The following is a 27,107-nucleotide window of genomic DNA, read 5'->3' on the forward strand; positions in this document are numbered from 1 at the left end:
TAGCAAATATAAAATTGAAAAAAAAATCAAAGTTCTTTAGATTTAAAAATTAATATTATGATGTGATTTTTACCGCATTTTGAAGAAAAAATGCGATATTAAACTCGATTTTTTTTAAATATTTTCTCACATTCATAATTAAGTAGTAAAAAATTTTAAAAATTAATAAAAAAAAAATAATTAATTATTTTAAATAAAAATGTATGAAAAATGGCAAAATAAAACTTACAACAGAAACACATTGTAGTTATTTCTTAATCATTAATTCATTAATTTCTTAATGAATAAGTTTAATATTTCCATTTTTTGTCAAAAAAAAAAAATAAAAAAAAAAAAAATAGCGGGAAAAAAAAGAGTTAAAAATAAACTGAGAATTTTTTTCACATTAAATAAAAAAAAACATGAAAAATTAAAGTTTTTAAATCATAGAAAAAAGTAATTTAGAAATAAATATAAATATATTTAAAAAAAATATCAATATTAAACTTTTTTGCAATGGTCTCTAAACCGCGGTCTTTAAAGAGTTCTATTGTACTTTCAAAGGGTTTTTTAAAATGGTTTTTGAGCACGATTGAAGCTAGAATTTTTTTCATGATTTCGAGTCTTGAACGAATTAGGTTTTTTCAAATTAAAAGTATTAATGTGCTATATTTTTAATAAATAAATGTTATACAAATTAAGATCAAAAAGGAATGTTTTTTAAGACATTTTTAACTCAAGTACGTAGAAGTTTAAATAAATATTTTAAAAAAATTCTAGAAATTAATTATTTTAAATTGAGTATATGGAATTATGGATGGTTCTGGTGCTGTTCATTAAATGAAGAAATATACGGGTCGCTAAAGTACATCGATCTGTTAAAACAATCTAAAATCTAATGTTCGCAGGAACCTTGTTAAGCATGAGCCAAAAACTGTTTTCTAAAATATTTATGCATGGCTTCCTGTCCATCCTCACTGAAATACATGATAGGAAGTAGAAGTAAAGAAGCAATCTTAGTTTCGTGCTCCAACATTAGATGGAGTGTTGGACTTGTACGAACCCAAGGGTAAAGGTCTTCTGTAAATGGCTTTACAAAGCTGGTCTAATAGTTCCATATTTTGCTGGTTTTTGCTCCTGAATATTATAAGCATATCTGCAATCATTGTTACTAGTTCTTCGTCGATACCAAGACATTTCGCAATAATCTTCGAATAGGTATTTGATGTTCCGTACCCAAGATCGTACACGATCGATAAAATCATCAAACACTTGACGCAATTTTTTCTTCACATTTAATTTGTGTTATTGGAAACTAAAATGATTGTATTTTTTAGTTTATTTCTATTAATTTTCAATTAAGATTTCAAGAATGAATTTAAAAAAAAGTGAAATTTTCGCAAATTTATTTTTAAAACGAATTTAAAAAAAAAAATCATTTAATTCAATATTATTTTTATTCAAATATTTTTTTTTTATAATTTTTACAATATTTTTTTATATTTATTTATTAGATGAAAAAATGACTGTCACAATTAACACAACTTTGCTATTCACAAAACTTCCTTAAACTCACTACCTACGAGTAAACCTTAATCCTAAATGTCAATTTATTAATTTTCTGAGTGATTTGTTGTCATTTTCCTTTTTTGTTTTTTTTCACTTTTTAATTTTTTTTTAACTTAAAAATAGACTTAACACAATAATTTGCTTTGGCAGTTTTAACAAGTGTAGTATCCTTTTTTTGTTTGTCAAACCATTTCTGATCCTTTGTTCACTGATATGAGAAGTTTTTAACTTTAAAACAAGGAACTAAATGGGTTTTATGGCTTTTTCGTGTTTTTTTGTAACTTGGTCACTGGGAATGTTTAACGAAGATTTTGAATTTTGCGTTTAACAGCGTTTCAATCGCCGTTTTTTGCTTTGACCGTTTTTTTTTCTTTGTTGTTCAAGGAATTAAAATATATCACAAACAGGTAGAGATGAGACCGCCTTCGAATGATTATCTCAGAACCAAAGATGTGAGGGAGATAAAGGTGACGAGTAACGACAAAATTGCTCGTGTCCCGCTCGAACATTTCAATTCGTCGCGATGATAGTGATTGGCGGGCGGCGCTTCTTCAGGGGCTCGGCACGTTTCGTTTCGCGCGGCAAATGTTTCGCCGCAAATTTCCGAGCAATGAGGACACACGAGACTGCCACGATGGAGCCAGCCATTTTTGTAGATGCGAATGTGGATTTCCTGGCCCGGGAAGAAACATTCGAACGAGTAATTTGCTACGATGATGTGCAAGTGACCGTTGGCGCATTTGTAGTCGTAGCATCCGGAGCCCCAGTGCTGCCATTCGCGCGTTTGTTTGCACGAACGTTCCTCCCACATTTGGTTCGTGTGATCGAAGCATTTGGAATGTGAGCCGTACTTTTCGAGGGCAAAGTTTTTCTCCGATTCTGGAATGAAATAGAAAAAAAAAATTAAATTTTTTATGAAAAATTTTAATTTGTTTGACAAACAAAAACTATTTTTTTTATTAAAAATTTATTATTTCTAGAATTTTTTTTTATTAAAAAAAAACAATTATAAAATTATTTTTTAATATTATTATTAATTTTTTAAAGGATTTTTATATGAGAAAAAAATATTTTTTATAAAAAGTTTTGATTTTTAAAGACAAAAAAAATTTTATAAATTATTTTTTGTTTCTATAATAAATATCTCTATTTTCTGTTATGTGAAAAATTTTTTTAAAAAAAATTTTTTTAATTTTTTTTTATTTTAAAAACTTTAAATAATTTTAAAAATTTATATTTTTTTAAAAATTTATTCAAAATTTTAGTTTTGTTTAATTTTAATTTCTTTTTGTCATGAAAAAAATTATTTTAAAACAAAAATCAGATGAAAAATTTTTTTTCTGTTAAAAAATTAGTTATTTCTATATATTTTTTTTAAAATAATTTTTTATTTTTTATAAATATATTTTTTTAATTTTTTTCATTCGTAAGAAATATTTTTTATGATTTTTATGTAAAAAAAATTCTTACTTGGATTATTATCCTCAAACTGACACTGCGACCCGCGAACGACGACATTTTTGCTGCGCCACGTAAACTCCTGAATATACGGACAATGATCAGCCAACGACACCGAACCGCCATAATGGTCCTCATGACCCGATTGAACGTGACTCAGCTTATCAAAGTTCTGATATTGCAACGGAAGAGGATGCTCGTGCTTCACGAGATTACAAAGAGCAACGGAATTTCTGTCTTCCGTGCATTCCGTTTGCAACGGATCCGTTTTTACTTTCGAACAGAATGGATGACTGGACTTTCCTCTGCAAAAAGACAACAAAAATTACTTTTTATCACTTTACAGAAAAATAAAAATTTAAAAGCTTCCTACTTTTTGTGATTCAAGTGAATCCAATCCTTACAACTGCGCATCGCGAAATCGCATCCAAGGTTCTTGCCCCAAGATAAATCGGATGCCATGTCGTAGTTTGCTTTGTACCAACCGGAATCTTCCATGAGAGCCAACGTTATACGCGAAAAGACGGGATTTTGTGTGTGGGTGCCCGTCATTGCTTCGTTCTAAAAATAAAAAAAAATGATTTTTATATTATTAAAGAGAAATTCCAAGAAAATAATGTCAAATCAATAATAAATGATTTTTTATATTTCCTCTTAATTAAAGATTTTAGGAAATTCGTAGGAGGCATATTTACTATTGAGTATCTTAAATTTAAGAAAATGTTAAAATTTGGTACATTTTTATCTAATTTTTTTTTTAAATTAATTTTTACTAACTAGTTTTTTTTTTTTGAAAAAGATAAAAATTTTGAATTCATAAAAATTAAAAAAATTAATTTTAAAATTAATAAAAATTAAAAAATTAATTTAAAAATTAATAAAAATTAAAAAAATAATTTAAAAGTTAATAAAAATTAAAAATTTAATATAAAAATTTTAGAAGTTATTTTCTTAAATTTTAATTTTTTTTTAATATTTTATTAGAATATTTCTTTTGAAAATTAATAATTTTTCTCTAAAAATTTGAAAATGTATAAAAATATTGAATTTTGAACTAATTTTTCCCAAAGCATTATTTACCTAATGGTAATTTATTTTTAATTTAATTTTTCTTTACATTTTGAGCTTTTTAGTTTTTTTTTTTGAAAAATCTTATTAAAATCATTTAAAAATTCAAAAAAAAAAATGATTTTGTTTAAATGACTTTTTTAATAAATTTAAAAAAATATAAGAATGATTAAAAAATTTTTTCGAATAATTTTTCTTTTTTGGAAATCTTGTTAAAAAAAATTTTTTAAAAAATGATTAAAAAAATTAAAAAAAAAATAAATGAATAAATAAAAATTTTCCAATTTTTTTTTCTTTAAACATCAGACAAAAAATCAAATTTTATAATTTTATCGCCCTAAAAAAAATTTTAAATTTTTAAATTAATTAAATAACTAATTAAATTTAAAAAAAAAAATTTTTTTTAAATTTCTAAATTAAATAAAATTTTTAAATTAAATTAAATTAAAAATTACCTCTAAAATGCGTTTTTCCCAATGCGTCAAAGCAGTTCCTTCGCCTCCTTGATCCTCCAATTCAGCACCTTCCAGTTTCGAACAATTAAAATGTCTTCTTGCCTCTTCCCGCACTTTCGGTGTCACCATCATATTAATTGTCCGATTAATGTATCCCGATCGCACAGACCACTTTTCCCGCACAATTGTCTTGATCGTCGTTTCGTCCCACTGATGGATCTGCGATTGCTCGTTCAATTTCGGCTTGCCCGTGTCACTTTTCCTCTTGGTCCGCGGATTGCCTTTCTCGTCGCGGAAAAACGCATACAAACTCACACTAAATCCCAGCGCATGCAAAATCTCGTGTTTTACCGTCGAAAGCAACGTTTGCAACTCTTGCGGCTTCGTACTGATGCTATCGGGACACAAATTCGCATGACCGGCAATTGGTCGATCCATCGCCGCTTCTTGTTGACAATGAGCCGCATAGGCAACCGTTAAGCCGGTGCGACACCGATCCGTGGGATTGGCAGACACGTAAAACACGAAATCGGCATTTTCGACGCCGGGACCGCGTTTTGTGGTGCCGTCTTCGCCGCAACTTTGTCCGGTGCTGTTGCACGTGCGACACACGTCGAGATGCTCTTCGGGCACGCGAACTTCGCCGCACATCGTTTCCGCTTTGCACGAGTCGATGCAAAAGGTGCGATTGTGCTTCACGAAGACCTGTGTGCTGTTGCACTTGCGATTCAGTCTTATCACGTTCTCGGTTTTGCGCACCATCAGTGCTTGTTCCCAGAAACGAACGGCTTCCGGTAAGATTGTGTTCTGTGGAAAAATCATCAAAAATATCGAGGTCAGTAAAATTAAGTAAGAAAAATTTCAAAAAAATGTTTCACATTTTATAATAATTATTTCTGGGATTCTTTTCTGAAAAAATAAAAAATTTACATTGAATTTTATCTTTTTTTAACATTTTTTACCACAAAAAAATTGAAAATTTTGTAAATTTTTATAAATTAAATTTAAAAAAAAATTTTTTTCAAAAAAGATATTTTACTTATTTATTGATTTACTTTTGATCAATTTCTATAAAAAAATTGAAAATTTTCTTAATTTTTTTTTGCTGAAATTAGATAAAAAAAATTATTAAAATTTTATAAAAATTATTCAACACAATTTTTGATAAATTTCGACGAAAAATCGAAACATTTTTAAATCGAAAAATTGTCTTCTTAAAAATATTAAAAGTTAACATTAATTTATTAACTAATTATTTTTAAATTAATTTTTAATATTTTAAAGAAAATAATCTGGATAACTTTTTTTAAAAAATATTTCAATTTTTTATTGTCAAAATTATACAAAAAATTTTAAAAATTTTATAATAATTATTTTTTTGGGAATTTTTTTCTGCAAAAATTAAAATTTACGTTGAATTTTATCTTTTTTGACACTTTCTACCACAAAAAATTGAAAATTTTATATATTTTTAAAATTGAATATAATTTTTTTTTTCAAAAAAGACGTTTTATTATTTTACTTTTGATCAATTTCTACACAAAAATCTAAAATTTTATTATTTAAAAATATTATTAAAAAATTAAATTAAAAAACATTTTGATTTTCTTCGCCAACATTAGATAAAAAAAATTATGATATTTAAAAAAAAATTATTAAAATTTTATCATATCAGACAATTTTTGATAAATTTATACAAAAATTCGAAGCATTTTTAAATTTGAAATTTTTCTTTTTAAAAAAGTTAAAAGTTAACATTAATTAATTATTTTTTAATATTAGTCAATTAATTAATTTTTAATATTTTTTTATTTAAAGAAAATAATGTCGATAATTTTATTTTAAAAATATTTCTTTTTTTTGTCAAAATTAAACAAAAAATTGTTGAAAATGATATGCATTGATTTTTTTAACATAATTTTTTTTAAATTTATTTTTTTTTTATTTTCTGTATGGAAATCTCGAAAATATAGAAATTTTACAAGTTATTATTTTTTTTTGTATGTGTTAATTTTCTTAAAGGAATTATTTAATACATAAAAATATTTAAAGTTTAAGTATAAAAATTTCTATAAATTTTTTGACATGAGGTACCTAATAACTCAAAAATGATCTGAATTAGCAAATTTGACATATAGATCAAATTAGTTTATTTTCGCCTGGAGAAGAATTTTTTTGCCTTTACATTAAAAATTAATTAATTTTTAAGAATTATCATTGTTTTTAGGTCTTAAATATTGTGAAACATTTAAAAAAAAATGACTTTTTACAGAAAATTAAAAAATACTCACATTGATTAATTCAAATTTATCCTCATCTAGTCTATACACTGATTCATCATAATACAACAGTATCCTAAGTGGCTGGTCTATACTACGTTTCTTAATTATGTGTGCTGGCTCGATATGTACTCCATGTATCACCTGCAAAGAAAAAAAAGATAAAAATAAATAATATTTCCATTAATTCAAATCAAGCATAAAATCTGCGTCTCGAGACACTCTTTTGGAACTAATTAATTAATTAAATAAATATAATTAATTGATTAATTAGAACAGAAATAATTCGTCTGAACAACAACTCGTAATATTTATTTAATTCAAGGAGACGTGTTTGGAACAAAGAAAAGTTCTTTAATTACGCAAGAATAAATCGCAATAAATCTCCCAGATTATCGCATAAACTAAAGGAAAACTTTGTTAATTGACGCAAAAGTTGCACCAATTAGGTACAAACGTCAATCAAATTATTGCGAAATTGAGATTAGAAATATTTGAATAGAAAAAGTTTTCCGTTCATATCTTTTGTGCTCAATTCCTGGTGAATGAACAAGTTTTATAAGCGCATCAAATGATTCTGAGAAGGCACAATAATTTGGGATTTTCGATATTGTCGCATTTGTTAGTTTAGATGGATTCTATATTTAGTACTTAAGTTTATGAAGAGTACATGATATTGAGGGGTTTTGAGCAATCAAAAATGTATTGAATTTCAGACCTTCTTAAAAATATGAAGTAAGTATATTTAATAAATTTTAAGAGCTTTAGACATCTATTCAATCATAATTAAGATAATTTTTTTTGACATAGATAAAAAAATCTCTTTTTAAAATGTTGGGAAAATTTCATTTAAAATATCTTTAGATGAAAGAAAAAAATATGAAACAAATTAAAAAGGAAGACTTTCATATTTTTCTAGATTCGACTACTTTCATAGATTTTTCTAAGTCCAATGGGCGAAAAACGGGTTAGATTGATTCCTTAAGGGATCACTTTGACCCCTTAGGAGTCAAATTGATCCATAAAGGGAGTTTTTTGATCCCTTAAGGGATCAATTTGTTCCATTAAGGGAAAAATCTGACCCGTTTTTCGTCCATAAGGAGAACAAAAAAAAAAACAGGTCAGTTCAACTCCTGAGGAATTTATTGAACCCTTCAAGTGAATTTTTTAACCCATTATTAACCTTGAGAGATTAATTTTTCTCGTTAAGGAGTTAATTTGACACCTTAAGACATTGATTTAATCCCCTTAAGGAGTGGTTAGATCAATTTATCAAAAATCAACTTCTTGGGGGGTCAAATTAACCATTAAAGGGACAATTTATCTTCTTAAGAAATTAACGTCTTAAACCTAAGGGGTTCAATTAATTCCTTGAGAAGATGAGTTAATCCTGTTGGTAAAAACAGGCGGATCCAGAAGGGGATGGCAAGGGGTTTAATTGCACTAAAAGCACTAAATATGACCGTAAAATTACACAAATTTTACAAAAATAAGATGATTTTTGAAAAATTTTGCACCCCTCCCCTTCATGGTCTTCTGAGAGCCCTCTGGATTCATCCCTATGTTAAAATTCACTTTAAGGTTCAATTTAACTCTCGAGGGGTCAATTTGAGCCATTTTTATTGATGATTTTAAGAAAAAAAATTAGCTTTAATTAAAGAGCTCCTGTTGACCTTGATGAAGGTCAACATTAAATAGCCCCCTTTCATGTATCGAAAACTCTACCCTATGGGCGAAAAACGGGTCAGATTGATCCCTTAAGTGATCAGGTTGATCCCTCAGGAGTCATTTTGTTCCATTAAGGGTTTAATCTGATCCCTTAAGAGATCAACCTGACCTCTTTCGAGTTGGTAAACCTCAGACCCAAACAGTGGAACCCCCCAAAGAGATCATTTTAATCCCTTAAGAGATCAATATGAACACTTAAGAGGTCAACTTGATTCCTTCAAGAGGTCAAATTAACCTCTTAAAGGTTCATATTGATCTCTTAAGGGATCAGATTAAACCCTTAATGGAACAAATAATTCCCTAAAGAGTTCAAATTGACTCCTGAGGGGTATATCTGATCTCTTAAGGGATCAATCTGACCCGTTTTTCGCCCATAGAGTAGAAAATATAGAAATTCAATAAGCTATCATTAGTTTGATTGTAAAGATCGGGTCTTACTTTACTTTTAAACTGAAATAAGTTCAATACTTTGACATTTGCCTCATTTATACAGTTTCTAAACCCAAATGACGCGGCCAAATCTCGTGACATTTACCAATCGTGCATTACTGCCAATTTCTAATCAATATGGAAATATTTTAATTGCGCCACAAATTCACCATTTAATGATTGACATTTTTATTGCGCCAACACTATTTTTCAAAGCAACTACTGTTTCAATTTTGTTTGCATTTCCAAAGCCAAACTATTTCCTTTCACATGTCACTTTTTATATTTTTCAAGCATTTCTAGCTAATCAAATATTATTTTATTATTAACATTAATGTATTTATTAAATTGTATGATGCTCGCTTGACGAAGACGAAAACGTGCGATCGATGCACGTTTGTGAGGTGCTTATGAGTTTTATTTTTCTTTTCATCTTTGAAAAGAGTTTGAACACTTTGCACCGAACATACGAGTATTCAATTACCGAGAAATATCTTCACAATATGTACATTTTATGACATTTTCTTTTTTTTCTCTCGACTCGTACTTTTTGCACATTCATCATAACAAAATTGAATGAAATGTGGATAGTAAATATTGTTTAACGATATAATGTTAATAATTGTTAATTGTTACGTAATTGCTCACTTTCTTAGAGATTATTCACAATTTTTTTGTAATTTATTTTTTTTAAATTGCATCCGTTAAACATTTTATCGATTTTTTAAAATCTTTTGAAATATTAATATAAAACATTATGCTATAGAAATTTGATCTGTCATCACATCATGCGGTCCATCATCATCATTATTTATTAATATTAAAATATAAAACAAACGAAACATCCCCAGATTCTTATCTTAGATGCTTAATTACGGTTCCTTTCTTTCGTTTTCATTTTTTTTATTGTTTTCATGACACAACACTCATCAACATACATATTCATAAATTATATCTTTATACATTCATCCATAAAATTGTGTATTTTATAATATTCATAATAATTATAAAATATAATGTTGCATAACGAATATGTACAAAAAAATATTTTCATTAATAAATTTTGTGAACATTAATAATTACGATGAAGACGACTACTCAGCTTGAAAAATAAAATTAAAGAAGAAGAAGAGAGCAAAGGGTTCATGTTTACAATATGTTATACTACACAACCTTTTATACATTATGCTTTCACCAAATACGCATAAAATGAGCGTTGGCTGAACTCGAACAGCTGTCATGTAATTATTGTCTCTTTTTAAAGTTTTTGGCAGTGTACAAACAATTTTTATTTATATCGTAATTTTTTTTGGACATATATCTATTTTTTTCTTTTCGATTAATATCATTATTTTTAGTAGTTATTATCATTAAATCACGTTTATGTTTAAATTTACATTTAAACCGGTTATCAGAGTCTGTTTATTATTATATCATAGCTTGGCTTAAAAAATTTATTGGAAATTTGATTAAATGATTTTATTGGAATTGAAACAAAAGACGGTGAAACCGGTATTTAATTAATATATATAAAATTGAAATTTAAAGTCCAAACAATTTTTGAAATGAAATAACTCAAATTTTGATTTACGAATTTTTTAGAGAAAATATTTGCCCCAATTTTAATTTTAATTTTAATTTTAATTTTAATTTTTTTAATTTTATTTTAATTTTAATTTTAATTTTAATTTTAATTTTAATTTTAATTTTATTTTTAATTTTAATTTTAATTTTAATTTTAATTTTAATTTTAATTTTAATTTTAATTTTAATTTTAATTTTAATTTTAATTTTAATTTTAATTTTAATTTTAATTTTAATTTTAATTTTAATTTTAATTTTAATTTTAATTTTAATTTTAATTTTAATTTTAATTTTAATTTTAATTTTAATTTTAATTTTAATTTTAATTTTAATTTTAATTTTAATTTTAATTTTAATTTTAATTTTAATTTTAATTTTAATTTTAATTTTAATTTTAATTTTAATTTTAATTTTAATTTTAATTTTAATTTTAATTTTAATTTTAATTTTAATTTTAATTTTAATTTTAATTTTAATTTTAATTTTTTTTTTAATTTTAATTTTTTAAATTTTAAATTAAATTTTAATTTTAATTTTAATTTTAATTTTAAATCAACATTTAAAACCAATTTTAATAATTTTAAAATTTTAATTTTAAAACTTTTAATAATTTTAATAATCGTAATAAATAAAATAAAATAAAATAAAATAAAATAAAATAAAATAAAATTAATTGATCGATTTTTTTTAAATAATTAATTATTAATATTTACTTTTTTTTAATAAAATGTTATATTTTTAAACTTTATTTATTATCCAGGTCAATGTTGATTTGAAATCTGGACCAATGCAGTTTCGGATTATTATCTAATCCATCAATCACTCTCAAGTCGAAAATTTATGAGGATTAAGACAAGGGTGAGTAACGGTCAATATTTTATAACAAAAACTTTTTTTTTGCAATTTTAGCAAATGAAGCATGAACTTTACACGTCATAAATTTTCCGGAAGCTTTTAACAAGTATTGTACATTAAGAACATTTAAGGTAAGAAGAGAGAATGTGACCTGATTTATAAAAAAAAATATATATAAAATAAAAACTGTCCATAATTTAATAATAATGGAATTATGTGGGAGTCACACATTTTATTATTTTTATATTTACAAAAATTTAATGTCATGTCACGCTTCTTTTGTACTTTAATCTAAAACGATCAGATTTATTTTTTATATTTTTTGAAAAGAAAGCAAACGAAGAAGATTATCAATTAATTTTGGAAGTGACACAATGTTCCGTTATTATATTATATACATTTTTTTTGCATTCAATAACGAGAAGCAGTAGCATCAGTAGCCAAAAAAATCATCATTATTTTTTATCTGAATACATAATTCATTCATTTTTTCATCGCGTATCGTGTATTCTATCAAGTTATTTATATATAATGCGATACCATTTTATTTTTATTATTATAAACGATTTTTAACGCAAACTAAAAAAGAAAGAAAATTCAATTTAAAAACACTCACACACCCACCACACCTAACACAACACACAATATAACATGATGTATTTTCAATTCGCCAGAGTTCACAAAAGATAAATCATGTCCTATATATTTATTGCTATTATTATTAAAAAGCAGCGAATATTGTTAGCGGGCTTTGTGTTGTTGTTTTGTCCAGTAATGCAAAAACTTTTTAACGTTAATTTTGAGTGTACTTGCGGCGAGTAGCGTGACACGGCACATGGCGTAGCTGAACAATGGAAGAAAATAAGATCATAAAAGGTGGTGAGGATTTGAAACATTTGAGCGCATTTTATTATTTATTAATGATCAAAAACTTGTCAACTGACAAAATGGCTATTTTTAAGGCATGGGTAAAAATCTTTAATAGGAAATCTATATTGGAAATGTTGAGCAAAAGAGACTTTGGATTTGGATACATTCGAAAAGGGAAACGAAGACAAGCAATGGAACATAACAATCTTTTTGACGACCAATACCTTTGAACTAACGATAAGAATAGGTAAGAATTTTTATCGAATCTGTGTACTATTCTGCGTAATGAGCATTTGATAAAAAGAAAATTCAAAGTCAAGTAACAATCCATAAAAATTGTTAAAAATAATTGGCTTCAGGCTTGCAGAAAAAAATACAACGCTAAAGAAAAATGTTTTGTTAACCTATCCCTTGGAAGAATCAAATAGATGACCGAAAATTATTTACAATTTTGTCTTCTTCAGTGCAGAACACCTACCTTACCCAACACTTACAGCACCTTTTGACAGTCTCAAAATCATCACTGTAAAAGAACTGATAAACTACAATTTTGCCATGAACAACGGATTTATGAACACATTATGAGTCCTTTACATATTTTAATTCCAAGCTCCAAAAAAAGGTCCAGAACAAATCATAGCCGCAATAGTATTCTTCATGAAGGAACTGATTTAATTCTTTACCTGCACCAAACCTTTACCAGCTCACCAAAAGGGACATTTACATATTCCAAATCCAAGCTCCAGAATAAATCATAGTCGCAATAGTATTCTTCATGAATGAATCAACTGTTTTAGCTCTATATCTTCATCAAACCTTAAACAGCTCACCAAATGGCGCAAAAGACTTCGAAAAATTTACATCATATTTATCTACTTTCAAGCTTCTCTATCTAATTAAAGTCTCTATAATGCTACTGCAAATTTTTTCCTCATGGGCAGAGGACAACCAGCGCTTAACGACTCCTTCCATGTCAGTTACATTTTCTCCTCTCTTTTTTTTTCTTATTTACCAAAGCAACCCATCTGTTCCGAAAATCATTACATCAGCTTCCTCATAAACTTTGACATCATCTTTAATCATAAAAGTTTGAATTTGCAGCCATATAGGCTGAGAATATCTTTCTTCTGAATTATCCTTGAATGATTTTCAGAACTGTAGTAATTTTTTCAATGTTTGAATGCTTTTGAATGAAAAAGTACAGACAGACAGACTGACATCAAATACATTTTCTCAATAGAAACGCGTTAATATTTTAGATGATTTTGAACTTTTTGAAAACTTTATTCAATCACGAAGTTATCAAGGAGGCAATATTTAATAACAGTTGATAATGCTGCAAAAATAATAATAAATAAAACATAATTTTCGGGGTGAGATCTCATTTAATATTTTTTTCCTTTCCACCGTTAAACTTAAGGTGCAATTTTGATTAAAAACATTAAAATTAAACAAGTATGGCGCAATAACCGTTGCTCTCATAACCTTTATAACTTATTCAAAATAGCTTTAAACTAGAGCTCACGCCATCCGTTCTCACCTCACAAACATGTGTGTGCAACATTTGTCACGACGATAATCATTTATATTATTATTTTAATAATTATTTCACACTCAATTTATTTAACAAAAATGTACAAAAAAAATATTTCAGCACCACTCTTTTTTAGCATGTTCAACTCACATATTGTTCAATTTTTTTTGCAGTAAAATTCAAGACTGAGTCAACCATTATCTTCAACAAAGCATAACAATCTTAAACTGCTCCGTAACATACATAAAAAAAAATTATTCACCGAAAAAAGACAAAATGTAAAGCTTTTAAAGTTGTTAAAGTGACTGTTGTCGAGCCGGAATCAGACAAGTAGAAAAAAATTGCAGTTTTTAGTCAAAAGTTGTATCATAATCTTTTGAAAATGTAACACTATAAAAGTTTGTAACATTTTTTTTTTGTTTAATTATCTCGAAAAATTGTGTTATGATTGTCTTTATTGTATTTTAATTTTTTAATGTGTGTCTTATCTATTCTATAGGTTTCATGTAGTATGAATAAATAATATACAAAAGGTTTAATGTCATAATAATATTAAATTTAAACTGATCTGTCTGGCAAGATAGGTGTTATTAAAGTTGTCTAGTTAAAGTTCAGTCGCGCATTTCCTATATTTGTTTGATGGGAATTTTATGATAATTTTTGTTAAAATATCTTACGTGTTAATTCTGAAGAATTCTATTTTTTTTAAATAAGTAAAAAATTAAATTAAATTTAATTAATTAAAAAAATAATATAAAATTTTATTTCGTTAAAAAAAATTAAAATTGAAAAAAAAATTCAAATATAAAAAAAGAATTAATTTTTATTTTAATAAATAATTTTATTTATATAAAAATATTTAAAAAATTAAAAATATTGGGACGTTTTCAAAAAAAAGTCTTGGGACTTTATTGGCTAAATTTTGTTCTATAGCATGTCTTTGGGTCAATTCTTTGTTGTCTGAGAGTTTTTCAAAAATAAAGCTTTAATGAATGGAATGTGTTAATTTAAATCAGCTTGAAAATTTGTACAAAGATGATTATCAATAAAAGGCAATAAAATAACGAATTTTATGGTCAGATTAGTTGCATAAATTTGCATTTACTGACCGATATTGTAATGTGAGCTCTTATTTTTTTTAAACAACACAAAATATTTTGAAGCAGTGACAAATTGTTTTATAAAAGAATGGCTTGAAAACTGTTTTGGTAAATTTTAAGTCAAAACACGGTTTTTTTATTAAAAAATTTTTTTTTTAGATTTTCAACAAAATTTTCGATTTTTGTAATTTTTTTTAATTATTTAAAATTTAAATAAAATAAAAAAAATAAATTAAATTAAATAAAAATAAAATAATTATTTTTTTTTATTTAATTAAAATTTAATTTAATTTTTTAACCAATTTTCAATTGAGTTTATAAATTTTGAATTGCTAAATAATTAAATAATAAAAAAAATAAAAAAAATTTATAATAAATTTTAATATGTATTTTTAAAAATAATTATCAAGTTTAAAAAAAAAATAAATTTAGTACAAAAACTTGAAGTCAATTAAAATTATTCTTCTTTGTTTGACCATAAACACCAAATCGTAAATATCAAAGCAATTCCATCACTGAAAAAGTTCCAGATTCAGTTTATTACAATTTTGCATATAACTTGCATACAATAAATTTGCAACAATAATCATTATTATTTTATTTTTAAAGTTCAACCAAACCTGTTTTTATTAAAATATATTTTTTCACATGCAATGATTTTTTTAACTATGTTAAATATTGTCACGCCAGCACCACATCAACGTTAATAATAATGTCGTTCATCTTTTATGATTATTATTTATCAACAACAATAAAAATAAAAACTGCATTGCACAAATTCCCCTTTTTTTTTAAATGTTTTGGTTAAAATTAACCCACAAGCTATTCATAACCGTATTAAATCAAAAAGTTTATGAGTGTGACAGTTTTATCTCGCACTCTCGCGTTTACTTATTTATCATGTGACACAATTCGCTAGCGACCTTGACAAATAAGGCAACAACATTATTACATATTATATTGCCATTATCTCTTTTTATACACACAAAAAAAAATATAAATATATAATAAAACAAAGCACGAGAAAAATAAAATGAAGTGAAAAGAAAAGTATAACATGACATAAATATAATCTTGACGTGACATGGGACGAAATTGACACTTTTTTGATGAGTATTTGGGTGTTTTATTGATTTAATTTAATTTTTTTTTTGTAATTAAAGGTTATTAACATCGGTGAAGGTGTAAATTAATTATTTTTTTTACAATGTCATTAAATAAAATTAGCGCAGGTACCAATTAAATATTTCAAGTGCGATTTGATTGACTTTAAATTTAAATAAATACATTCAAAAAATGATTGAAGGTTAAATCCCCGCAAATTCTCAAATTTGATGGTTTCCGAATATTTGATACTCCTCGTTTAATCATAACAATAATCGAAATCATGAATAAACGATTGAGAAAAAAAACCTTTTTTTCCGTGTGTGAGCAAAATTGTTCCGGCTTTCGTCATAAATATACGAAAAAAACAATAAAAAATGTCAGGAAATTTATTTGTTTTATGAATATGTCTAAATCAAGTAACCGTACATTTGTTCAAAATGTAACGCTTTGAATATATTTGTATATTCAGATGTTGAAAAGGATAACAACATATCAAAATAAGAAGAAAATGATAAATATGCGAATGTTGTTTTATTTATTTTTGCGAGAATATTTATTTATTTATGCGATTATTTTTCGTATTTGAGTCTCTATCTAATTTTTTTATGATCAGAGGTGGGAATGGAACAAAAAAACTGAAAGGGCAATGAACTTTTATAATTTAAATTTTAAAATTTTGTTTTGTTTTAAAAATGAGAAAAAATTCATTTTAATTTAAATAAAATTTTAAATAAATAATATTAAATAATTTTTTTGAACTTTTTTTTTTAATTTTGAAAAGAAAAATTATTAAATTTTGTATTTTTTTTAAATTTAAAATTCAATTAATTATTTTATTTTTATAGCATTTTGCAATTTACGAATTTTTATTGATTATTTTTTTTAAATAAATTATTTTTTAAGAATTTAATTATTTTATTATAAATTTAAATTATTTAATAATTAAATAAATAATGTATGTATTTATAAAATTTTTTAAAAAAAATATTGAAAATTATCTAAATTATTGCTAAAATTATATTTAAAAAATTTATTTGATTTTTTAAAATTTAATTTATTTATTTTAAAATAAAATTTAATTTAAATGAATTAATTATTTTAGTTTTCAAACAATTTATAATTAAATTAATATTGTTTTTGATTAATATTTTTAAATTTTTACAAAAAAAAAATTAAATTTCAATTTTTATAAAATTAAATATTTTTAATTTTTAAATGCATTTTAAATTAAATTTTTTAAAATTAATTTTAAATTTAATTAAAAAAAATTATATTAAAAATGTTAATTTTTAAATTTTTAGACAATTTCTTAATTTTTATTAATTATGGACAACTAATAATTTTAATTATTTTTTTTTAAATAAAAATTAAACGCATTTAATTTTTTTTAAACAATTTTAATTTAATTAAATTTTTTTTTCTAAATATTTTTAAATTTTTACAAAAAAAAATTATTTTTTAAAATTAAACTAGCCCTAAAATTAAGCTCAAACCCATCTCTGTCAGTTCCCCCTTGCTCTACATTACTCTACACTCCTACTACGATACAGCAGGTGTGCGTCTATATATGTCACATTTGGTTTGCCTGCTCCATTTCCGCACTTTTTTCCTCTGTTATAATTGACGCAATAAATTTTTGTCGGAATTCGAGATTAAATTCTTGTTTGTTTGTTTGTCTGTCAGTACTACTACTCTTTTTTGCCAAATACAGCTAGTTTTGTATCGCGCTGTCTAAGTATCTATATTTTATTGCAACAACCCGCAAATAGACAGCGAGGAAGCTCTTACCAAAATCAAATAAATTTGGGTAGGTTTGACAAATATTTGGTACGAAAATTGAGATAAAAGTGAACGGATGCATCGCCAGTCGTCTCCACTTGACACGCCTTCGCACAAGGAAATTTTAATAATGATCGCTGTTAAAAAACGACTCATGGAACCGGAAACTTTAATTTTTTTTTCGCTTTTTTTCACAAAAAAAAAAAATGATAATGATGATGCAGCTGGCACTCAGGGAACAGCAGCAGTGGGTTACTAACATTGAAAACACATATTCCATCATCATCAAAAAAATTATATTTTATGAACAATGTGACGTGATGCAATATTGTATGCAATAATTTGTGTATTAAACAACAGCAGTTTGCAGCAAGAACATTTTTTCAGGCACAAAAGAGGCACGTTCAGCATGACAAGGCGACATTTTATAACAAAGTGCATATTTTCTTGTGAAATTTTGTTGAACAATACGAAATTTGAAAACTATAGAAGGAGACAAAAATTTGTAACAGAAGGGGATAAATTTTATAGAAAACGAGATGATGAGTACTTTTTTATTTTTTGTCATTTAAAAAAGTGTGAAGGAGCATTTTATTATAGAAAGAAAATATTTTAAGCAAAATTTCAAGCATTTTTTTAAGTTTTTTTTTTATTTTTTTCCTTTCAGTTATTTTATTTATTATTTTTTTTGTCAATTTTTAAATTTATTAATAAAATTAATTTATTGATAAATGTATTATTTAAAAAAAATTAAACGATTTTAATATTTTATAATTTATTTAAATTAAATAATTGATTATTTTCAATTTATTTTTCTTTCGTTAAAAATATTATTTAATAATTCCTTAAATTATATATTTTTTACAATTTTTGTTTTTTTTTAAATTTTTCACAAATATTTTTCATTTTTTTTTTTAATAATACAAATATTTTTTTGTATTTAAATTATTTTTTTACCTACATTCATTTTTTAATTAAAAAAAAATTATAGAATTTAAAAAAAAAATTAATAATTAAAACATTTCTATAGAGAAAGTGTCTCTTAATTTTCTTATAGAAAAACAATGAGCAGGAAAACGCACATTTAACTATAAAAAAAAGTCTAATTCGGTTTCAATTCAATTCAAATCAAACCAAATCAATTTTTCTCCCAATTTTATGGTTGATCTTAAATAATAAAACAATAAAAAGTGGCTTATTTATTGGTGAACGTGTTCCGGTCGACTAATGTTGATTAAATAATATAACATGTAGTTTTTTTCTGCACAATCCGATTATTCGTTAGAGACAATAAAAAATGCATTACGTTGAGTGGATTCAAATGTCAAGTGCATTCACTGGATCTGTCGATTCTTTTTTTGTGTGTTAATATTATTTAATTATTTTTTGCCTTTTTTTACGTAAGAGACTTCTAAATAAAATCAGTTCCGCAGTTTTTCTCGCGATTTGCGATGTTGATAGTTTTTTTTTGTTGATTTATGGCATTTTTTTGTTTTTTTTTTTATTTGTAAAAAAATATTTGTTGAAAGCGGATCAGATAAGAACCTTCAAGCGAACATTAGGAGTGCTCTGCCAACGATTTTTTTTTTTATTTTTATTTGTTGTTAAATCAAAACAGGTCCAGTTGTTTTTTTTTCAAAGGAAACAACAAAAAAATACGTGAACTTCTTTCATTTAGTTAGAGGCAACAATTGTGGAGGTCAGCTTTGCGTTGGCTTTACAAAAGACCGCAACTTTGTTTCAACTCGTCTCGCTCTCTTTGCAACTAAAGGTTAAATTTTTGTCATATTATAATTGAATTCTTTGTTATTCGATATTTTACTTTGTTTTGCATTTTCCATCATCCGCTGCGATCATCGTCGTTCATCGTTCATTATGTTAATTTTGTTACTTTTTTTGCATGAAAAAGTAGGTAAAGTGCCTCGAGAGTATTTTTTGAAGTTGAATTTAATTAAATTGAAGTTTATGTTTTTATTTAAGGGATTGTTTTATTGACAGATTCAATTTGTATTGAGAAACACTTTAAAATAATTGTTACAATTTTTTAATGGTTTTGAAGGAAAAAAAAAGGTTTTGGGTGTGTTACTGGTCTGTCATCGTTTGTTTTATCGGAACATCTATTTTATGTTGTGGACGAATAAAATGAAGCTTGAATTGAAAAAAAAAACGTGAAATAAATATTATTTTATTTTTTTTAAGACGAAAAAAAAATATTAAAAATATTATTAAATAAAATAAAAATTAATAAAAAATAAAGCAAAATAATATTTTAAAAATATTATCAGTTTCAATATATATATTAAATTATAAATTTAAAACGTATAAATAAAATATAAATATAATTTGAATAGTTATTATATATATAAATATAAATATAAATATAAATATAAATATAAATATTTAATTGTCATAAATATAAATATAAATATAAATATAAATATAAATATAAATATAAATATAAATATAAATATAAATATAAATATAAATATAAATATAAATATAAATATAAATATAAATATAAATATAAATATAAATATAAATATAAATATAAATATAAATATAAATATAAATATAAATATAAATATAAATATAAATATAAATATAAATATAAATATAAATATAAATATAAATATAAATATAAATATAAATATAAATATAAATATAAATATAAATATAAATATAAATATAAATATAAATATAAATATAAATATAAATATAAATATAAATATAAATATAAATATAAATATAAATATAAATATAAATATAAATATAAATATAAATATAAATATAAATATAAATATAAATATAAATATAAATATAAATATAAATATAAATATAAATATAAATATAAATATAAATATAAATATAAATATAAATATAAATATAAATATAAATATAAATATAATATAAATATAAATATAAATATAAATATAAATATAAATATAAATATAAATATAAATATAAATATAAATATAAATATAAATATAAATATAAATATAAATATAAATATAAATATAAATATAAATATAAATATAAATATAAATATAAATATAAATATAAATATAAATATAAATATAAATATAAATATAAATATAAATATAAATATAAATATAAATATAAATATAAATATAAATATAAATATAAATATAAATATAAATATAAATATAAATATAAATATAAATATAAATATAAATATAAATATAAATATAAATATAAATATAAATATAAATATAAATATAAATATAAATATAAATATAAATATAAATATAAATATAAATATATTAATTAATTTTTATTAATTATTTATCGTCGAGTAGTGTCATTTGCATATTTTCTTTCGTCACTTTTCATCATAAATTTGATTAAAATGGATGAAAAATAATTAAATATATAACAAGCACAACAGCTTGTTGACCCAAATTTTTAACATTTATTTTTTATTATTATTTGTTATCTTTTTTAGCGAACTAATTTTATTTTAAATTTTTTATGTAGCAAAATACAAAAAAAAAATAATCATTTTTCATCATCTTGCTCTGCTTTTGTGTAATATTTACTTTTTAAACTTTTTTTTTTAAAATACTTCAGACGAAGTGTCAGACACAACAAAACATTTGAATTAATTGTTAAAAGAAAAGAAAAAAAATGCAAATAATTTCCACTCCCAACATAAACATTGAACAAAACAAACAAATAACTAACTAAATGAAACAATTTAAAACTCGTGCATAAAAAAATTTGTAATATTTTTTTTTTGAATTTTTCAAATAAATCAGTAATTAAGTATGATTCATTTTTTTTAAAAATATTTTTAAAATTAATCATAAAAAAATATTTTATTATATAATACGTGATCGTATTAAATAATAATTAAATCATTTAAAAAAAAGACGAAATTTTGTCATCACTTTAAAACATATTTCATCATTTATGTAAAAAAATATTTTACCTGCGTTCGATTTAACATGAATATTATTATTAAATGATAAGCAAATTTAATCATTAAATATGTATCATTTGGATCAATCAATATTTTTCGTTCGTCTAGTGATTCATATTACGCGCCCATACCAAAAATGGGAGAAAAATTTAAAATTGCCTCAATTTTCGTTTAAATTTATTATTAATATTTATTTTATATAAAAAAAAAGTTAAACTATGTAATTGAATCATTTTTTCTTCGTTTTTATCGTTTCTTCTGTTTCGTTTTTTATATAAAAATAAATTTAATAATAACTTTTTTGCTTCGATATTTCTCGCTTCTTACTTGTGTCGAACACGAAAAAGAAATTGAAAATTAATAAATCACGCACGTGGTGCTGATGATATAAAAAAGTGATACTCAGAAGTGAAAACATTATTAACAATTTTGTTTACAATCATAATTAATATGCAGAGCGACTTGTGTTGCGGATTGTTATGCAATTTGTTTGTTTTTGACACATAAATATGAATTAACACATCCAAAGCAGCAAAAATTACGCAGACGATGCTATCGAACTGATTGATTGATGAAACTTTTGTGCAAAAAATATTTGATTTTTTTTATGACCTGAATCTCAAATTGAGACATTATGCAGCATAACAAAGTTTAACGGTTCATTTTTTGCCATGGAAATTTGTATGCAGTTGTCGCCTTTTATTGCATGCCGAAGACAAAAGCTGTGCAAAAATTCCTTGATTTCTTCATTTAATTTATCGTCTATCCGGGTATAACTTTGAAAAACGTTTATTACCTTAACCGTTAAGTTTGGATTTGTTGTCATGTTAAACCTTTTTTGTTCAATTTTTGTTCGTTCGAGAGTTTATTAACAAACATAACGGTAAGTAATAATTGATCACGGCACGGCCAAGTAATAATATAATAATAATAATGAGTTTTATGCTTACTAATGATTGCTAATAATATTATTTTTGTATACTTTATATTTGTTTTATACATAAATCACTTTGTAATACATATTTAAGAAACGTGAAAAATAAATATCAAAGTGCATTGGTTCAGTGGCGACCTTGAATCTCGTCAGTGAGTTCAATCGTCATCCGCTTGAAATTCGAAAATTGCATAAAACAAAAAAAAAATTATTATTTATTAAAATTTTATTTAAATGAAAAAACAATTGTTTTATGTTTGAATAGGAAAAAAATCATGTTTCGCCAGCAAAACTATTTTTTTAGAAGCAATTGTACCTAATTTTTTAAATGCTTTAAAAAATAAATTAATAAAAAAATATAATAATTTAAATAAATAATTAAAAAGTAGAATAAAATAAATAATTTTTATTAAACAATAAATAAATTAAATTAAATTAAATTAAAAAATTGAATTAATTAATTAAATTAAATTTTTAAAATCAAATAAAAAATAAAATAAAAAAAAAAAAATAATTAGTTTATTAATTTAAAAAATGTAATAAAATAATTAATTAAATTGTTTTTTAATTTAGAAAAAAAAAAATTAACTAAAAAATTTAATTATTAAAAATAAATTAAAATTATAAAAAATTATTATAAAAATTATAATAATTTAAATAAATAATTTAAAAAATAGAATAAAATAAATAATAAATAAATAAAATTAAACATTTTAAAAATATAAAAAATTATAAAAAAATATAAAATATTAAAAAAAATAATTAGTTAATAATTTTAAAATCATAAAAAAAAATCAATTAAATTATATTTTAAAAAAAATTAAATTGAATTGTTAAAAATTAATTAAATTAAACATTTATAAAAATATAATTAAGTAATTTAAAAAAAAATTAGTAAATTAATTTAAAAAATTTAATTAAATAATTAATTAAATAATTTTTTTAAATTAGAAAATAAAAAAAAATAAAAAAATAATTTAGCTAAAAAATAATTTTTTTAATCGATTTTCCAGTTCAGTTTTTCTATTATTTAAACAAACAGAAAAACGTGTCAATTCTCTATAGAACTGTTGAAAACTTTATTCAAAACATATAACATTAAAAAACAAATAAAACGGACATATAATTATTATTCATACTCCAAATTATTGTCAAATTCATAGCATTTTAAATATTAACAATAATGAGAACATTTGTGTCTGCGTTGGTGCATTTATTTTTTTCAACTATTATTATTATATTTGTAATTATTCACTCCCATCTGGTTTGGTCAATTATAGCAAAATAAATACACAAAACTTGTGGGATTATATTCATAAGGTACTAATATCATTATTATTAACATACATAATGTTAACACAAATAAAATAATAAAATTAAACATTAAAGAGCCGCATCCTGTTAATTTATTTAAAAAATATTTTCGTTTATGGAATTCGGGATCGTGATTGTTGAAAAAAATCATCATTATTATTTATTATGTTTCAGAGTTGATTACATTACAGGTGTGTCGGTATGTTCTAACTCACAATATTTGTTTAACTAATAACAAAAAATTACATGACATCAAATAAATTACAAAATGACAAAGATTCACGATTTCTTGAAAAAAATGTTAAAAAGATTGTTAAGACAAAGATTTCTTGTTTATAATGAAGAACAAAGTTAACAATGATAATCCAATCACTTTACAAGTCTCGACTTTGGCCATAATCGGCAAATGTTTTGTTTTTTTTTTCATTGACATATCTCACAATCTTTTCTCGACAAATAATGAGTACCATCGATTCATGACATCGTTCAGCGTTCAAGTGTAGTTTAAAGTAGTGAATATTGTAATTATGATACTTGCCTAAAGGTGTGAATTAATTTATTTATTGCTGTTTATGACACCGTGCGTGACATGCAAAATTTTTAGACAAAAATTTTTAAGTGTTGATTTAGAACTTGTGAATGCAATTAGATGGAAATTTGAATGCTCGAGAGGTAAGAATAAATGCAAGTTTTAGAATAGAGGTGAATCTAACTTTAATTTGAAAATTTTAAAAGTTTATTTGGTAAGTTTTAACATTCTAATTTGGATTATTTTCAATAAAAGTTTTAAACATCAAATTTTAGGGTTCAATGACATCTGTCAATGTTAAAAAAAAATAAAATTGATCATCTACGTTTAACCAATGAAAGAGAAAGACTACAGAATTCAATGAGGATAAGATTTAACCATCAGGATCAAAGGACATTACTCTTTACAGCAACTGGTGAGTTTTTCAAAAGTCACAGTCAAAAGAAAATTTAAACATAAAAATTAATTAGAGGTAATCCAACTGAACTTTCTGTCAAACTTGAAACTTGTCTCTAACATATCACCCGATTTCATCATTTGATTGAAAAAAAATGTGGTATGAGGTTTTTAATGGTTTCGTGTAAGTTGAAGTAGTCGAAAAAAACTAGATACAAAATTTTGGAAAAAGCTTTAGTTTTTTTAGGTATTTTTAGTATGGTTTGGTATTCCAAAGAGGTATACCAAATCCACTAAGAAATGTCTTAAACCTCAAAATTTCTTTCCAGAATTTTGAACTTAGATTTTTTATCGATTACTTTATTAGGTCTAACTAACACTAAACCATCCAAAAATCTCATGTCATATTTTTTTATGAAATCGGATGATTTTATATCAAGTTTGCTATCTACAAGACACTCATAAAGCCATTCGAATTCTACGAGTCTAAAACTGAGCCAACAAACAAGAGCATTGAAGTCCTGCTTCTCTTTTTTGAACTCAAAGTGGTTACATAGATAGATTGTCAGAAGAGTAAATTCACCCGAGCCTCATACGTTGGGCTCATTGTGGGCCTGTTGCTAGAAAAATCCGTAAAAAAGCAAAATTAAGAAGTAGATACAATTTCCAACTTCAGGAACCTTTCGAACTTAAGCTTTGTGGAAAATGTTAGGTCTTCGGACCGCGGTGATGCATCCTCAAACCTAACTTTAGCTAGTGACTTAGTACGAAAGGACTTACTCACATATTAAAAAGCTATATATGCAAATTCAAAAATTGATCCTTAAGCTTGAACTTACATAGGTTAGGTTAGGTTTGAGGATGCATCACCGCGGTCTGAAGACCTATTGTGATCGCTATGACAAAATGTCATAGCATGCTCAGGTGTAGATCTTACGAGCTACACCTGTCCTTATACCTTAATCAGTCAGTCCAATTTCATTCAAAAACTTATAAATTTTTCTAAGCCGATGTCCTTCAAGTTCAGGTGGATCCAAGAAATAGTTCAGCAAGATTTCTTTCCTTTTGCCACAGAGTCTATACGAACTTACATAATTAAAAATATAAAAGTATTTCTATGGTTCGAAGAATTGATTTTAGGGATGTTTGTATTCAATTTCCAAATTAGTTAAAATCGATTTTCAATTGTTGAATATTTAAAGCATTAAATTCCAAAAACTACCTTCACCAAAGTTGAAAAAATTTCGAGCTCTTTATTAGAATAACTCGAGCTTTAATCTACCAAACTTCAAACCATTCAGAACAAATTTCAAATCCATTTCAAGGTCCAACATGTATTAGAAAATTTATTAACGCACCTTCGCCAAAAACAAAAAGTTTCAACAGTTTATTGTGTCAACTTGTCTCGCATGTTAGTCCAAAACCACCCAAATACCACAAAAGTGTTACACTACGTGTGGATGTTCCCATAATAGAGAAACAGCAAAAAAAAAAAAACAATGAACCTGCTGACTGGTCATTATTAGTGTCATAATACGATTACAACATGTTGTATACACGCGAGTTTTGCCGGAAAAGTACTCCTACACTCCGACAGCAGCATTGTCATCATCATTCACATGAACATTATTTTATTACGATTAGACAGGTAACACGATATGACAACGGATGGGAAAGCAAAGAAGATGATGATGATGATGATGATGAACAAGCATCAAATCAAAGTGTAAATAAATAAAATTAAATGAGATTGAAATTCTGTCATGATATTGCCTTCTAGGTACATGTGACATGGATTTGCTTGCCTTTCATTGCATTTCATTTCACTTTCATTTGTACGCTGAGAAATTATTCGTGGGTAGACAAGACACTCACGACGACCTATATATGTAAAAATGTAATTTATTATTTTTGAGATAAAAAAAAAATTATTTTTTTTTACACACATTTGTTTACATTACACTATTAAATAGGTAACAACTACTACAACTCACTATAAAGTAGTAAAAGTAATTATTTTTTTCACATTTAATCATTTTTTATTTTCTTTCGTTATGCAATCGTAAGTAAGGCAATTATTTGTGTAACTCTCATGACGATAAGATTTACATTTCGTTCAACTTTTTATTACGGTCATTACTGTCAATTCACGTACTAACAAGGAATCCTGCAATAAATGCAATGAATGGGCGAAGGAAGT

At 24.2% G+C, this 27,107-nt stretch overlaps 1 protein-coding gene across 1 annotated transcript in view; it reads right to left on the reverse strand.

The window, feature by feature from the left end:
* Positions 1–1,481: 1,481 nt before the first annotated feature.
* Positions 1,482–27,107, reverse strand: part of LOC134835250 (leishmanolysin-like peptidase) — a 43,112-nt gene continuing 17,486 nt past the window's right edge. The window contains exons 2-6 of the mRNA XM_063850120.1: positions 6,821–6,952; positions 4,530–5,336; positions 3,380–3,567; positions 3,019–3,311; positions 1,482–2,427 (exon numbers count right to left, since the gene is read on the reverse strand). Of these exons, the coding sequence (XP_063706190.1) occupies positions 1,982–2,427; positions 3,019–3,311; positions 3,380–3,567; positions 4,530–5,336; positions 6,821–6,952 (1,866 nt within the window). The 3' untranslated portion in view covers positions 1,482–1,981. The remainder of the gene's footprint in view (positions 2,428–3,018; positions 3,312–3,379; positions 3,568–4,529; positions 5,337–6,820; positions 6,953–27,107) is intronic.

The sequence above is a fragment of the Culicoides brevitarsis genome, chromosome 3 (assembly GCF_036172545.1).
Source record: "Culicoides brevitarsis isolate CSIRO-B50_1 chromosome 3, AGI_CSIRO_Cbre_v1, whole genome shotgun sequence".
Lineage (NCBI taxonomy): Eukaryota > Metazoa > Arthropoda > Insecta > Diptera > Ceratopogonidae > Culicoides > Culicoides brevitarsis.